The sequence below is a fragment of the Diplotaxodon limnothrissa genome, linkage group LG5 (assembly GCF_057381915.1).
Source record: "Diplotaxodon limnothrissa isolate DT_005_m linkage group LG5, D_limnothrissa_male_GT1.1, whole genome shotgun sequence".
In the NCBI taxonomy this organism is placed as follows: domain Eukaryota; kingdom Metazoa; phylum Chordata; class Actinopteri; order Cichliformes; family Cichlidae; genus Diplotaxodon; species Diplotaxodon limnothrissa.
The window spans coordinates 15,780,622-15,797,326 of NC_140600.1; the positions used below are offsets into that span (position 1 = coordinate 15,780,622).

The 16,705-nt window shown below is 39.4% G+C and overlaps 2 protein-coding genes across 2 annotated transcripts in view; both read right to left on the minus strand.

The window, feature by feature from the left end:
- chchd6b (coiled-coil-helix-coiled-coil-helix domain containing 6b) overlaps positions 1–9,565 on the minus strand; it is a 54,709-nt gene extending 45,144 nt beyond the window's left edge. The window contains exons 1-4 of the mRNA XM_085353145.1: positions 9,329–9,565; positions 8,537–8,636; positions 8,234–8,288; positions 7,284–7,440 (exon numbers count right to left, since the gene is read on the minus strand). Of these exons, the coding sequence (XP_085209271.1) occupies positions 7,284–7,440; positions 8,234–8,288; positions 8,537–8,636; positions 9,329–9,412 (396 nt within the window). The 5' untranslated portion in view covers positions 9,413–9,565. The remainder of the gene's footprint in view (positions 1–7,283; positions 7,441–8,233; positions 8,289–8,536; positions 8,637–9,328) is intronic.
- Positions 9,566–10,212: 647 nt separating this feature from the next.
- Positions 10,213–16,629, minus strand: tpra1 (transmembrane protein, adipocyte asscociated 1). Its single transcript, XM_085353937.1, has 11 exons — positions 16,497–16,629; positions 15,528–15,711; positions 15,222–15,354; positions 14,845–14,931; positions 14,060–14,132; positions 13,783–13,862; positions 13,567–13,677; positions 13,413–13,473; positions 12,650–12,752; positions 12,140–12,220; positions 10,213–11,718 (listed from the first exon to the last, which is right to left on the minus strand). Exons 2-11 carry the CDS (start codon positions 15,698–15,700, stop codon positions 11,448–11,450), a joined length of 1,173 nt encoding a protein of 390 aa, XP_085210063.1. The 5' UTR covers positions 15,701–15,711; positions 16,497–16,629; the 3' UTR covers positions 10,213–11,447.
- Between the last annotated feature and the right edge of the window lie 76 nt (positions 16,630–16,705).

The window sequence follows — 16,705 nt, forward strand, 5'->3', positions numbered from 1 at the left end:
AATCTTGAGACTTCCACATGAAGCAAAAACAAAAGCTAGAATCAAATAAAACTTTCACATAAAACAAATTCAGGGTCAGCACTCCTGCCTTTGTTTTTCCTCTGTGGAAGCTTCAGCCCAGTCAACCTAACATTTTACTTTAACAATTAGCAAAAACTCCTAAAATTTTTAAAACCTTTGACTCATACTTTGAGTGTTCAAACATTAATCATTATAGCCTCCTATGAGAACAATTATCTGAGAGGAATTATTTTTTTTCCTGTGGATAATAGGTCTTGTCCAGCCGTCTCATTACATCACAACCACTCTCCTGGAGAGTGGAGAGGTATTCCAGTCCTACACATTTGTCCTTTGAACTGACAGGATTTGTGCGAGGCGCTCACTCGCTGCTCGGCACCGATCAAAATCTCCTCATCTGGTGAGCGCTCTGCTCGTCAGCAATTACTGTTGCTTTAGACGATGTACGGTGCGAGTGTGTGAGCGAGTGAGAGTGTGCACAAAGGGCTTAACTGCTTTAACATGCAGAAAAGATGTCAAGTCTGTGATTACACTAGCTGATAACAAGTGGTTTAGCCGTGTGTGAATGTGTGTGTCTGAATCGCTTGTACTTCATCCTCAGTCGGCTTCTATAAAACGCCGTGTGCACCTTCACAGCACGTCATTCTGCTGGACTCAAACGCCTCTCTTATGGTGAACCCACTCAGTTTCAGTACAAAGTCCTCTCAATCCACTGCAATATCTACACATGCTTTTCCACAAGCATTCTTTTTATTGATCAAGTATCTCCTCTCTCTTGTCATCCTCCTGCCTCTGTGTCTTTGGCCAATAACCAGGCCTGGCTATCTAGTCAGACAGTCATAGCGAGACGTCTTCATTTGTAAGGGCTATAATAATAAATTATCTTCTATCTGCCTTTCAGCTACTACAGTCTTTCCCCAACTGTGTTTCTCTACTTCTGAGCTCTATGGATCATCTTTAGCCTAATGCTGCCATTTTCTACCACAACCAGCCATCGTAACAGTCACAATTACTTCTCAGGCTACTATAATGGGTGGGTCAAGACAAAACGAATGGTGGTAGACAAAGAAAAGCAAACACATTGAATGTGACTGCATCTAAAATGTCAGACTAAATTAAATGTTGGCGTTTCCATAAAGATTTCTAGTCAGGCAGCCAAAAAACAAAAACAAAACAAAAAAAAAAACAAATGTGGAAAGATAAATACTGAATGAAAGTACAACCTCAAGCAGTGATCACCTGATCTTGTACACCTACAAGATCAGATAATCTGCTCTATAATCATGTGAAACTATTGAATTAGGTGTAGGTTATCTTGCCTTAATGAGAAAGTATCCCATGAATTAGAGCTGAAGCCACACGCTTGTTGCTCGATTCGTATACTTGAAGTAATTAGAACAGACAGAATAGCGTAGCCACAGGCCAAATCAGCAAGGAGGTATACAATTCCAGGCAAGCATATAAATGAGTATGTTAATAAATAATATCCTAACGCTTAGTGTATGTAATCACAGAGATAATGGAAACAGTTAATTAAAAGATAAAGGTTAAAGTAATCAATAAAAGTGTGGCAATGTGCTGAAACAACAGCAGAGAGATCTTTTGCAGAGAATTCTACTCAGTAATGAGACAAATGTCTTTTAGACTTAGACAGCAGGGGGGCCTGCTGGTTAGTGAGAACATCTTGTAGCTGAAAGGCTGCATATTCAGTGCAAAACACAACATTTCCAGTCTTGTCAAGTGTCATCTCCGAGTGTTTCTACACAGCAGCTGGGCAATACTGTTAACATGTGTGGCATCAACCCTGTGGTCTGAGTGTTTGTCATCTCAGGTCTGACTTTAATGAATTCTGTGCTTTTCACCCTGGTTTTCATCATCGGTTTTCTGGACAGTGTCAAATGCTTCACTCTGAGTCATCAGTCACACACACACACACACACACACACACACACACACACACACACACACACACACACACACACACGGCAGATAAAAAGATGAGACACAGAGGAGGAGGAATAAATGCTGGAAGAACATGTTGCCCAGGAGCACATGTTGCTGTGCAGAGCACACATTCATCCTTCTTTTAATCCTCCGGCTAACCAAACATGCATCAACAGCGCCATCTAGTGAAACTTTACTGGCTTACATCCTATTATGTCACCATGAAAAACGTCCAAATAGCAGGCATATCAAGTTATAACTGAAAATGGAAATTACTTAGAAATATATGTTAAAGAGAAACAGGCTGCATGTTGCTATAAAAGGAAACAAAACGACTAAAGACATCAAATTCCTAGAAGCATCGCCTCACAGCAACATTTACATTTTTAGACTTACAGAACTACCTGCTGCAGGATTTAAATCTATAACCCACAATCTGGTGAGGGTGTTAAAAGGAAGGAGGAGGTGTGAGAACACGAGGACTGACCAAACGGGCGCATCACCTCTTATCGCACACACTTCAGCTAAAACTGTGCTACCAACTATATTTCCACATGAAAAAAAAAAAAAAAAAAAAAAAAAAAAAAAGCATTCTTTACAGTTCAACAGATTCAACCAAAGCTTCGCAAAAGCAGCTTTCCTGTTGGCCATTTGCACTACCATTATTGTACATCTCTCAAGCTATTCTATTCCTTTATTTATATTTTCCACTACTACCACTATTCTTTTTAGGTTTCGTTTTTATGTATTCCCTGGCGAGTGCTTCATCTTTTCTCATTTTTTCTTTATATGAAGGTGAAAGAGAAACAGAATTTTGATTCTCTCGAATGTCCTGTACAAGAAGCAAATTGACAAAAAAATAAATAAATATTTGACCCTTGAATTTTGTGGGGGGGCAGGGCTTCTTCTTGTTTTGTAGAACACAAACGAGTCGTCATCTTTAGTGCAAATATAAATTCTACACTATAACATGCAGAATTATAATAATACAAACACTTTCAAGAACGACAGAAAAAGCTCAAAAGACTGATCAACAGTAAATTCTTATAAAAAGATTCATAGCTGGCACTCAGTCTATTTGTTCTTCTCTCCTAAGATTATCTTCATATATATCAGTGCCTTTAGTTTTTATTAGTTCCTTCATAATATTGTCACTGAAATGGATCCATCTGGAACTCTGCTAAGCAGATCTGAATTAGAATAGTATGAGCACTCATGTTGCTGTTTATCACGATTTCTTCACTGGAGACAGCAGATAAAAGAATGCTTTTAATATACAGGAATACAAACATTCACCCGTGGTCCACACACAGGTATTAAAGTCTATTCTTCACACCCTTCCGGCTTCTGAAATTCAATAGCTTCAAGCAGATGCTTGTTGTTGTCTGCACGTCTCCGGGTGTTAGATGCTTAGCACTGAATACCTGTGCATACTAATTGCATTTTACTTGCAGCAGAAATGACACCTCTGAGGTGGAGAGAACAGGCAGGGGAAAAAACAAACACAGGAGGTGCTAATGAAAGAAAGGAGAGGAGAAGGGACTAGGTGTTAATGTAACGCGTCATCTCTTCTGTGTCTTCACTCGTGGTGTAACAGTTAAATATAGTCTCAGAATGAGACAGGATGACACACTGCAAGAGCCAAGTTGAATGCACTTCTTAAGAGCACCTTTGTAGGTGGGGTGAGAACTTGGACATGGTGAAATATGAGTCAGAAGTAGGAGTAGAAAAGAATCCAGCACTGTACAGAAAATAAACTTTGGAGGAGTACACAGATTCCCCACATCACCTGATACACATTAAAAATAAATAAACCCAATTTGAAAGCATCATCTGCCCCCAAAAAACCATTACAAATGTATTTTAAGGGTAATATCTTCAGATATTAATAATAGCCACAACTGTGTGGTGGTGGGGTACGATTAGGGTGGCAAGCCAGTACACTTCTAGTGCCATTCCCAATCTTGATAAATGGGGATCTGCATCAGGAATGGCATCCGGTGTAATATTTTTGCCATAGAGAAGATTCATAGATGTAGTGAAGGAGGATGTGTAGGAACTTGGCGTGACAGGAGGGCGAGAGGATGAGATGGAGAGAGTTGATCCACTCGGGTGATCCCGACGAGCAAAAAGGAGAAGAAGCTCCTCTAATAATAGGGATTGTTAGCTATTATTAGTCCTAATCTTTACCCTAAATTTCAGTGGCACTTTTCTGAAAACACACTTCTTCCACAATGATATCATTAGTTAAAACAGACAGTGTTAACTGGGGAGTACAGCAAGAACACAGCTACAATTTGAGAAAGTGTTACACATTTGGAGAATAAGTGTGAAAAAGTCTGACCAAAATCACTAACAAGTCTGTAAAAGAAAAGATAGCTAGACTCTTATAGTATTATAGTTAATGTGAAAGAATTAATGGGCCGTAGATGGAAAGAGTCAACATTATGAGTGGATTGGCAGATGGAGCCAGCTTAATGCACAGGTATACATATGCAATGACACAGACAGACACAAATACTCATGGCGGTGGTGGTGTTGGTCGGTAATGAGTGTGGGGTAAATGGCTAATGTGAATGTTTGTGACAGGCAGCCTGAGGCAGTGTGAGGAGCAGCTCTTCAGCGGGTACATGCCTTCACACACCCCTAATCAACCCACCAGTAATGCTTAATGCTACTGAGGTTGTGTGCAGAGGCATATGCCTCCGGAGAGGGGTTTTCAACCAACACAAACATGCTCCTGTGCAGGCCTCCAAAATCTCAACTGCATGTTGTTCAACATGGATGACCCTTTCAGTTGACTGACAAGTACGCTGGTCAGACCCCCCTTTTTTTTTTTTTTTTTTTTTTTTTTTTTAAATACTGCCCCCATCTGATAACAGACGCAGACACATGTGGTCTCTGCAGTTAGATGGGCCCACGGACACCACCACAGCTGAACCAGAATTTCCCCATAACACACAGTTTTGATGCTGGAGAGCTAAAAATGCACAGGGGGGAAAACAGGCCAGAAGCGTGCGCTATATGTGCCAATATACTGTGGCGAGTGTCACAGAAGTGTGTGTGAGAATGCATCTGCCTTTAAGGAACATGGCAAGCGCAGAAACTACACAAAGTGCATTTGAAAGTGTAATGGGGAAAGACAGGGGGCTTGGGAAAGCTGTTCTTTGAGCCTCCAGCTGCGTTTTTGCAAGGTCGTTTCCAATGTAAGGTCAATGGAAAATACAAAGAAGAGAGGGAAGCCCACCCGCTAAGAATGGAGGAGCTTTTAAATCAGTTCTTTGAATGCACTAAAAAGTTGAAGCAATACAGCACAAGCAGGAAAATGTTTATCATCTTATTATTATCTCAGAACTAAGGTCTTCTAGGTTTTGTCTTATCGTTTTTGGTCAATTAAGGATGGGTTATTGTTTAAGCAGGATAGAAATCAAGCTGAGGAATAATAAATGTGTTAGCTGAGCAGAAATAAGGGCGAGTTAGAGGTGAGACTGAAAAAGAAAGACAAGTGAGAAAGAGGAAAAGGTGGGAACCTCTAGGTGCAGGTTATCTACAGCAACTATCATCACCTAAAGGCTAAAAATAAATAAATAAATAAAATCCCTTTCCTTTTACTTAAATAGTTTGCACCTGTACCTGTGAGGCTCAACCTTCTCAAACACGCTAGAAGCAATGACAGAGTCTCCTCAACACTTCTTTTCTGCTCTTTACAACCACAGACAGGCAACACTTTTAGTCCATCCCTCCTTGAACACAAACACACAGCTTCACACACACTGACGCCTTGTATTGACTTGTCCTGACAGAAAAAGTAGAAAACAAGGCTTTGAGGGGAAGTGCTCAGTTTCTCATTGCAATGCAACATTATTAAATGTTTGGTGCCCGTATCAGCGTAAGCTAAGCCAGCGGCTTCATTCAGTGTTCATTACAGCGGGCTGGCACGCTGAAAAGACACTGCAGGACAAATCAATTGGAGGGGAGAAAGAGAGTGAGGGAGACGGGGTTGTAGGAAATCCACAATGTTTAACTTTAGCAGAGCCAAGTGAAGCCACCAGGGAGAGAACTGCTAATTAATCATCAGCAATAGTTCATTGCTCATAATTATACATAGATGTCACTAACAAGAGAAACACTATCCAAGTTTAACACACTTGTTTAAGACACACACACACACACACACACACACACACACACACACACACACGAGGGTTTCCAGCCTTTGAGTCAAGCTTACTGCCTTTAGACATTATTTTCCATCTCACATCAAACTCCTCACACATCTGACTCACTAACGTCTCCGTTTGAAATCCTACACACACCACACTGCTAGTTTGACTCATTACCAGTCTAAATTATGAATATAGACAACATTTTGTTTCAACAAGCCTGCTTTGAGACAGTAAAATGCTGAAACATCACAGGTTCTGTATCCAATTGTCAAGTTTATTGTTGCCACGCTGTTAATACCAGGCCGCTTCTAAAAGGCGAGGGAGACGTGATTACCTACATTTAATTAAACACTAGGACATTAATGTGGAGTGTTAATATTCATAGTAGGAGACACTTAGTGATCATATATTCTTGTTACTGACATGACCTGCTGAAGTAAGTCATTGCTGGCCACAAAGCACTACAAGAACTGTATATTTCCATCATGACGTTTATGTTGCTCTCACATCATCAGAAACTCCAACCAATGCCAAACACAAATAGCATAGTAACACCTGTGACCATTGAGTTTTGCAATATACTGAACTAAGCTTTCATGTACAAACTATGACAATAAGACAAATGTTACTAACTGAACAACAAGAAGACAATCAGATTTTGAATATCCAAATATCTGATTTATCTGCTTTTACAAACATGTTATTCAGAAGTGCAGAGCAAAAACATGGACACACAGATATCCCCTGCTTCACTAAAGCTTCAGTATTCGAAGTCAAAGCAGTAGAGGGTGCTGTTTACCACTACATCAGCGTAGTACTCTGCATCCATACTACTGCTAGATTTTACAATTTTAATGATAAATTGAGCCATTATTTCATCTTAAAGTCTTGGAACAATTAACTTAGCCTAAAAAATATAAATAAATAGATCTACAAAGCATCTCAACAAATTAACACTGCTCTTTTTAACTTTCTGGAACTTTAATCAATCACAAACACGTCTCCCTACATCTTTAAATTCATATAAGAGCATTACCAAGGTTAAGCCTTAACAAATTAAGTATATTTTTATCAAGATGTGTCTAGTGAAATTATGCAGGACGTGAAGATTTAAATAAATGTGCTCCTGGCATAGATCCAGAAAACATCACTCACCAGTATCTTGGACTTTTCGTGCTCTTCGAGGGATTTTCCTTTCTCTATGATGAGGGCAGAGGTCAGCTCATCCAGGCCAGTGATTGCTGCATTCTCATTCTCCCTCTGGGCCAGTTTGGCCAACTCCTCCTTCACCATGGCCTGTTGACGTTCAAAGCTAAAGTAATTGAAACATGAGATCTATTAACCTTTGACACTTTATTTTGCAATGGAAAGCCCTCTGAAGTTTTTGTTCGCATAGCGGGTTAGCCACTGAGGTTTTACAGATATTGCTTTATGCAAAGCATTACAAATAAATGTGGAAAACGCCTACAGAAGTCACTTCCAGAATGTTACACATGGTTTTCCACTGTAATGTGATAGAAAAGTAAAATATACATAGAGTAAATTAACTGCATTGCAATGAGCATGAGTGAGAACTGCTGGACTTCAATATGCAAGTCTTCAGAGGCTCAGCACAGCATATAGGCACTCCAACAGCACAGAAACATGCCTGTTATACAGAGTAATGTAGCACAGGCAGTGTCAATAGGTCACTCGGCATGTGTATGTTTGCAAAACATTGCACACTGTGTGCACGTCATTTCAAATATCTGTCAACTACATGTATTCAACATGTATTCAGCTGCAGCTGTTCCTTAACCAACTATGACAGAAATACAACTCAATTTGTGACAATTTGATATCTGAAATCAAGAATGTGTCTCAAACAGGTTTACAGTCTATGGCATGTAAAATCCAAGTCCTTAGCCTTGTGAACATGGTAAGGAAAAAAAAAAAAAGCTCCCGTCAGTAACTGCTAGAAGAAACTTCAGAAAAAGCACCAGAGGAGTGACAAACAACAGGTAGTGTGTGTACAAAACAGAGCAACTTACAGGACAAATTCTAAACATGTAAACAAGCATGACTGAACACAAGGGAACAGTGACCTTGACATTGTGAGCACCTACTTTTTCCGCATTTCCTCTTGAATTTCTTTAGAAGATGGTCCTGATGGTTTTGCACCTAACACACAATTGGATAAGGATTACTGATGCATATAAAAATGACAGTATGAACCCGTTTGCAGGATTTGCAGCAGGGTTAGGGGTGTGTATAATAAGATCCCTTCAGACATGAATCATGGCAAAGCTATCTACTGCAATTATACTATATTTTGATGCTGTGCTCAAGAATCAGTGCATGGGAACATATTTGCTGCGGTTACAATGGGAAGTTTGTGAGACAGGAAAGGCCTTTGACCAGCGACATACTTGATGGTGGTGGTTTGTGACTGTCCGGCAAGGACTTTGGTGGCTTGTTGCTATCAGACCCCTGAGACTCCCTCATCCTGCGGAGCACATCTTCTGAGAGCTGGATGGGATTAATAAACACATGCAATGCAGTGTAAATGTATACCAGATTAAATCTTAAGAGGTTTAAAGTCCATCGCCTAGCCTATTCAAGTGTCCTATAACACAGAAAATACTTCTGTACACCTCACCAATCCAATGACAAGGTATTGAAACAAATGCTAGCTAGCTATTTGCCTGCATGGATAGAAAAGATTACATATTCTCATGCTGCAAAACTGCAAATATGTTGATGACAATCCCCATGTTTCATGACATGTACTTCTGATTACAGAAGTCAACAACAGCAAAGGACTTAACGTGTTTGCTGTTGCTGACATAGCGTCTTAGCTATCAGCGGTTTGCTGTGGAAATAACACCAGCATCTCATGTGACCTAGTGCTGTGAAATTGTCCGCTGTGCTAGCATTTTATCAGTCATTATTATACTAATAAAATAATAACCTACTAATCTAAGAAAAAGGGCAACAGTAGCTGGACATGACAGGAAAAAGAAGTTCTGACCCGGGTTCATTTAAGGACACTGGACCTGTCAGGCTCGCAGCAGACAGACGGATACCACCACAAAATCCCACTACTGCCTCTGCCATTAGCCGATATACCGTAACAATAATAATAATAATAATAATAATAATAATAATAATTAAAACTGTGGTGTGAATTACCCCTAAAGCAACAACGTTGTACTCTATACCTTCACTCCTTCAATTACTGTGACCTTCTCGTCTTCGTCCAGTCCGAATGACACTTTCCTCGCCGTGCTCCCGTTTCCTCCCATTTTGACCAGTTTTCCGTTCCCACTCAATTAAATCACGCAATACAAGCCAAGTCGACTGTTATGTGAAGAAGACATAAATTGGAGAGCAGCTCGAGTCGCCGCCACAGCGACTGCTGGTCAAAATACTCCAATAAAGGTCATTTTAACGCTTCAGTATCCTGAAAGCTCATTGGCTAGATTTTACATTACAGATCCAATGGCTAACAGCAGCTTATCGTAAACGGACGAAGGGTTGATGGGAATTGTAGTTAAACACAAGACTGACGAATCTAAAATGCGACCTGTGCGGTATATTTAAGATCATACAGAGCGCATTTGCGCTCTCACACACACACACACACACACACACTATAGATAGTAGAAAAAAACAATTGAAACAAAGAGTTCACTGTTTATTCTTTAGTTCATGGAATGCTTAACACCTTGATTTGACATGGCTGGAATATTGTACAATAAATGCACTTCAATAAAAACGCAATTTTAAACATCATTTCCAAAGGATTTCACCATCAAATGTTTTCAAGAGTGGAATTTTGCTGTGATGCAACTTGTGAACTCTTGTCCAACAAAAGGAAAAGAATATTTTAATCCATTACCCCACATAAAACAACAAATTTACATTTGAGGATAAAATATTTCAAATCAGGAAAAATGCAAATGAATCATATGATGAAAAACATCATTGCAACCCCCTATTTTTCTTTCTTTTTTTTTGCATATTGGTTACAACACTATGCTGATGAATACTGCTAGCTTAAATACAGCAATCACCTCATACCAAATATTGTATTTTCCTTGGCAACAGTATGCAATATACTTATCCTTGTCAATGTATTACAATGATCCAATGCCAGTGCCTGACCTTGTTTGTCAAAAGACAAAAGTTTAAACTATGTAATGAAACTGTATCAATACCCCCATTTGATACTATGAAAACAGTTGTTTTTGGTGTACGTTCACCACTTGTGGTAACATTTGTAACTCTGAATATAGGGGAAAAAAATCAAATCTGCAACAGCAACCTTTGGCAGCAAGCAAAACTGGAAAACCACTGGTATCAATCACAAGATTGACGTGGAATACACAAATAAGTTTGTGCAAATTTTGTCTTTTATCTCAAACACATAACTTGCAAACAAATGTCATTTCACTGGCAGCATTGATTAATCTGGAATTAAAGTAAAAAGCACACAAAAAAAACCAAACAAAAATGAAAAGATGTCATCCACAAGATCTGGCTTCAATTGTTAGGAATTGTCCTTTGTGTCTGTGACATTCTGCCCTTTAACACCAATGCGTTGCCTGTATTCAGCAGCTCCCTATTATAATGAAGTGACATACAACACAACAACACTGTTTTACTTGTCAACACATACCAAATGAATTAGCACAAGTCTTTGAAGTGCTTCCAATAAGCAATGTGACCAGTGCAAACTGATTAGCCTGATTGGTCACAAATCTTAAGTCAGATGAGATGCTGTTACTGAAAGTCTTCAGTGGGAATGTACAGATGTAAGGTTTCCATCACAAGAATGTTTGATCAGTTTTATAAACCTTTGTAATTAAAATAGGTTTAAAACATCATCGGTGAGAACTGAGATATTCATTGTTGCATTAGTGCTGGAATGACAGAAAATGTGGTGAGACGAGTCAATAAACTCCCAGAAATAAGAGCTTGCAGAGCAGAATCATTATCAAGCCTGTTGGGGCCACAATGAGGGGCAGCGCTCCCAGTTTGGAGCTGGAGCAGGAGCAGGAGCACCAGCAGCAGCAGCAGCAGCAGCAGCAGCAATGCACTCTGGACAATGTTACAAAAGCAGTTGCTAAATTCACAGTCCTTCAGAAATAAGTTTTTTTTTCTTTGTTTGTTTGTTTGTTTTAAGCGCCCACTCTTTCAGGCCTCCAAAAAAAGACCACTATCACCCTCCTTGGTGTCCAACTGTTTTGTTCTGCACCAACTTCACTGATCCCCATATTGCTGACAACACTACACATGCACAACAATTTTAGTCCAGCTGTACAACTCTTGACCCCTTCACACAATTACAGGTCTCCAGCGGTCAGCTTCAATGCTGTTAACGCTGCTGGACCCATAGGGTCCGGAGGCAACATCATCCAGGTATGCTCCAACCATGCGAGTACTGCTCGGACCAGAGCCATCAATCTGGGTGGAGGAATAGTACAGGCCCTGGTCATTCATCTCCTTACGACCAAGGTTTGCAGCGATGGTTGGAGGAAGGTGGACATCACTTTCATCTGGCTCATCTACCTGCGACTTGTAGGAGAATAGGATCTTGGGCTCTGAACTGCAGAGATGAGGGAAAAGGTAAGCTTTTATTTGTACAGACTGAAAACTGTCAACTCCTGCAGTGCTCATCAAATAAATCAAGCATCTAAACTGATGTAAGAGAAAACCACTTCGTGGTCATATCTATAGGCTACATTTCCTGAATCCTGTCTGACATAAGTCCTCAATACAAACATAATTACAAAGACTAAAACTAACACTGAAACAAACAAAATAAATAAAACAAACTAAAATATTACATTTTCAAACAAAAAAAGCTAAACTGAAATTAGCAAATTCACCTGGAAACTAAACCAAAAGCAAAGCTGAATTTAAAAAACAAGGAAGTAGAAAAAATCAAAACTAATAAGAAAAAAAACCCAAATGTATAATAAGTGCTGATTACACTCTTATTCTCTACATCTCATGTGACTACATACCCAAAGAAGCCTTTGAGGAATGTGACATAAATGAGCGGAGCGAAGGCAGAGAAGTACAGGAACGTTGTGACATCCACACAGCTGGTTCACAAGAGAAAGAGCAAACCATCTCAGTAAGCTTATTCAGCTCTCAGCTTCACAAAAAGCATAACCAACAGATTGCTGCCTGACTATTATGTTCAGATTCGCCCGTATAAACTCCACTGAACTTTGGTGGACCCAGCAAAACAGTGAGTCATCCCAGTGGGTGCAACTCAGCCAACAAAATTAAAATACTAAGAGGTTTTAAAACAGGCAGCCAGCTCCATATCAAGGGCATTTTCTAATAGGCTTACAAAGCATTAGAGCCACAGCTGCTCTGAATGCAGCTATTGTTTCTTCTTAGAAGCATAAAATTAAATATGAGGCTTATTTTACTTATTTTAATCACCAAAAAAAATCTAAATTGGCTTTATAGCTATATAATGTATTTTTGATGTAATATAAGCAAATATGCTTCAGAATACTGACCATAGTCCCTCTATGACTTCAGCACACAACAGAGCACTGCCGAGGCCCTGAACGAGGTTCAGCAATGACAGGATGGCAGCATAGACGTAGAAACTCCTCTTAGCTGGAGAAAGGAAGCCAAACAGAGATCAATCAGGGCTTTGCAGGTAAATTTAATATGTTAAATACCAAGTTTGGCTTTAACGATATTTGAGTAAGAAAAGTGTCCCCCCCACCCCTCTCTTTCAGTCTTTATAGTCTGTTAATTTTCACTTGATGAAAAAACAAAAAACAAAACCAGTGGGACATGCGAAAGTTTGACTATAATTAAGATACTTTTACTGCCCTTTATGTCAGGAAACTTGAGCCATCAAAATGATCTATGCTCTCTCGTTGCCGCCCCCTACTGGCCTCTACTGTGGATAATGACTCACTATAAATAAGACCCTTTATGGAACTTCGCTGATAAATCCCCCAACTACTCTAACTATATAGCAAAGGTCAACAACAATGGCTCTTCTGATCAACTGTGTGAGGATGTGAAAATGAAGACAATGACACAAACGCAGCAGGGGAAATACAACTGCGTGAGGTAAGTATAGATGTGGTTTTAAAAAGTTAACTCTAAAAGACAAGACACGACTTTATGTGGCCAATTAGGTCAAAAATACTTCTGCTATTGAAAAACTGTAACATTTTTTTTTTTATCATATCAAAAGTTAGGAGCAATTCTACTTCTCCAATCTTAACTTTGTTGTTTAATGCAATTTAACTTTTAACTCACATGGCAGAGATATCCTTTCTCTTATTGGAGTTTTTGGTAAGATCACAATCAAAGAGTACACCTATTTAAAAAAAGACAAATATGAGATAACAGGCTGATCATTTATGGTAAAGGATCTTTTTGCTCATGCTGCCATTATAATGGAGTTACTGACCAGAAAGAAAAAGCAGGAGCTTGCCAGCCAGAAGTGCCGGCCCCCGTGACCATAGATGTTGAAGTCCTCCGCTGACAGATGACTGTCAGGATACAGTATCTCTAGCGTGCCCTGAGACAATGTATTATTCAGTTCATCTGCATGCAGAATTTCCTGCCACAATATGTCATGATGGTAATCATTTGAAACTATATTTAACCTCCCATCTGCCATTACCTGTGTGACTGAGTACGCCAGAGCCAACACAGCAGTAATAGCCAGCACACGCTTTATGCTGGATTTGCTCTCCAGGTGGCCTAATGAACAGAGGAAGAATCATGCTTAACAGGAAAACAGCTGCATTAAATTAATTGCACTTAGCACTGAAAAGAAAATTAAAAAAAAAACAAAAAAACATATTAAACATATTTGTCATGTAAAAAGCTAGAAACATTACACATCTAAAAATAAAATGTATGGTAAATGAGAACTGAAACCAACATGACAAACTCACCAAAAGCCAGTCCCAAGATGATGACGCTGAGCTCAATAGCCAGCAAGAAAAAACGAGTGATTTCCCAGAGCACCTAAAGAGAAAAGAAATCTTTAGGAGGAATTCCTGTTGTTAAGGAGATCAGCTGTGTATTAACACGTGTTAAGTCGAAGTGCATAACTTTAAAGGTCAGCAGACACACCATTATGTTATATATTCATTCATTCTTTTTTGGTAAATTTAATAGTTTAGCCCTGATAATGTGCAATGGAAATAACAGGTCCATCTCTCTAAGCTCCATAGTGATCTGCCTGGTATGTGTGGAATGAAGCTACGCCTTTTCTTTTAAACATGAAAGGTCAAAAACTTTTTTGGACACTTAATAAAAAGTTATCTCTTGCAGGATATTGTCCCTGTCATTTTAGTACAAGTCAAATATTTATACTGACAGAAACCCAAACTGTTTTGTACACAAGAGACTTCGAAAAGGCATACATTTCAGTCTCTTATAAGCCTATAATTAAAAGACGTTTTAACAAATTCCAGGTATGCTCCCATTTGTACATTGCAGTACCATTAGGAATGGGAAGACACATTAAATTGAAACAGTAGATAATAACTTGAAATTCAGCTCTGTTTTACACCTTTTTCTGAAAACAAACTGACACCGTAACAGACTCGATCGTTTTGGGCGTGGCTACGACCAAACGGGTGTCATTTCTATCACAGATTATAATTTTACTTTAAATTACAACTTGTAGCCATAAACCTGTAAAGTTTTACTTGTGGATCATGCACTTGCTTACTTTGTCTACAATGGTGGCAGCACTGGATGCACTGACAGTCATGGACACTATAGCCCGGGTAATTCCAACTGCTGCAACAACAAAAACCTAAGAACCACAGCACACAACACGTTAGACTACATGATATAGTCTGTCAACATAACATGGTCATAATAAAAATCATATACTGGTGGAAAATTAGGCCAAAGTACAGCTGATAACAATCCTGTACTCAACCACACTATTGACAACAGTTCCTTTATTGCTTTGCCAGGCTGAGGTAAGGTGTATTAATATACGGTTTGACAAATAGATCAATCTTTTACATCTTAAATGCTTTGGTATACCAGTTCAAAGAGGAAAAAGCACATCCACTGATTGTACAGTTTGTGTCCTACCAGCAAGTAAAAAGTGACGAAGATGGGGCTAGAGGTGAGGCGGATCTTTGCCCTGGCTGAGGGCAGCTTCCACATCAGGAATACAAAGAAGGCCACATTAGGCACAAGCAATAAAATGTCCCAGAACCGCACCCTGAAGCAGACAGGTGAATGTGAAGGGTAAATGAAGGGATTAAGTCCTTCAGCAAAGAGTGCGTATCTATAAACATTTTTGATAATCTGGTAAATTTCTACTTTGAACAGTCTCTGTTTTGCACTTATAGTAACAGTAGTTTCAACAGTAATTTTGCACAATCAACTGATTACCTGGATTCTCCAATGTCCTCATACAGAACTTGTAGGCATTTGTGAGGCTTGGTGATGTTGTTTTGGGTATCAGGTTGCCAGGTCGAGAATGCTGTTGTGTTTCCCAGTGGCGTAGGTGAAACACTGCCATTGTCCTGAGAAAAACTAACCACAGTAGTCACTGTGGCTAGCATGGTGTCAGAGCCTGAGGGAAGACATATCTGATTAAGTCAAATAATATTTTAAACACGGTTAGTCATTTTGAAATATGTAAGAACTTTACTGTAGGGGTGCTGCAGGTACTGAAGGGGTCTGCTTTAGCTACATACAAGATTGCTGTATCCTCCTTTAAAGAATTTATAGTTGGTCTTCTAGATAAAGCTATATACACGGGAACACTTATTTAAAAAGTAGTGCAGTCGATGCATCAAGAAATCACAGCTCATGTACTTGAACGTTACATGATGAGAAACTCGACATGCAGTGTTCAGTGCCAAGCAGTAACACTAATCTCGTTAACATTTACTTGACGCCTACTCAACAACTGGACAAGAGACAAGTTACAGTAGCCTTCCAAACTTGTCCACAGCTTACAAAAATACCAGGGGCTAAGACTAACATACGTACATTTTTTGCTAGAGTCAGCTAAAGTTGAAAATGGGCAGGAATCATGTCGCAGCAGGACTTCTGCGTATTATTTATCGGAATACTTTCAGTTAGGGAAGGGGAATTTCAGACGTTAGCTAAGCCGCTAAGCTCGTTAGCTCCCGTCGGAATTTGTGTTGTTTATTAAACGAAACTACTCGCTCATTCCTCAGAAACAAATTCGTCAATGACGATAGCACTCATGGTACATGCGGCTTGTTTATGTAACATAAAGTACCAGAGATTAAAAGCCGATGGACTAGCGTTAGCAACAAAACAAACTGGTGGCAGTGTACTGACGCCGACACAGCGTGGAGCATGAAATAGTAAATATTAGCATCTTACCTTTTCAGAAGACTCGGAATTAAGGATATAACTGCTGTAAAATATATTATTCAATAATGTAATTCAAGCACATGTGTTGTCATACACATAGTAATCGACCGACACACTGGTCTCCAACAGGGGACATAGCTATGCCAGATACTTTCGTTAACAAATTTCCCGTCGGGTCAGCTGACACTCTCACCCACCAAACAGAATGAGCAAGTCTC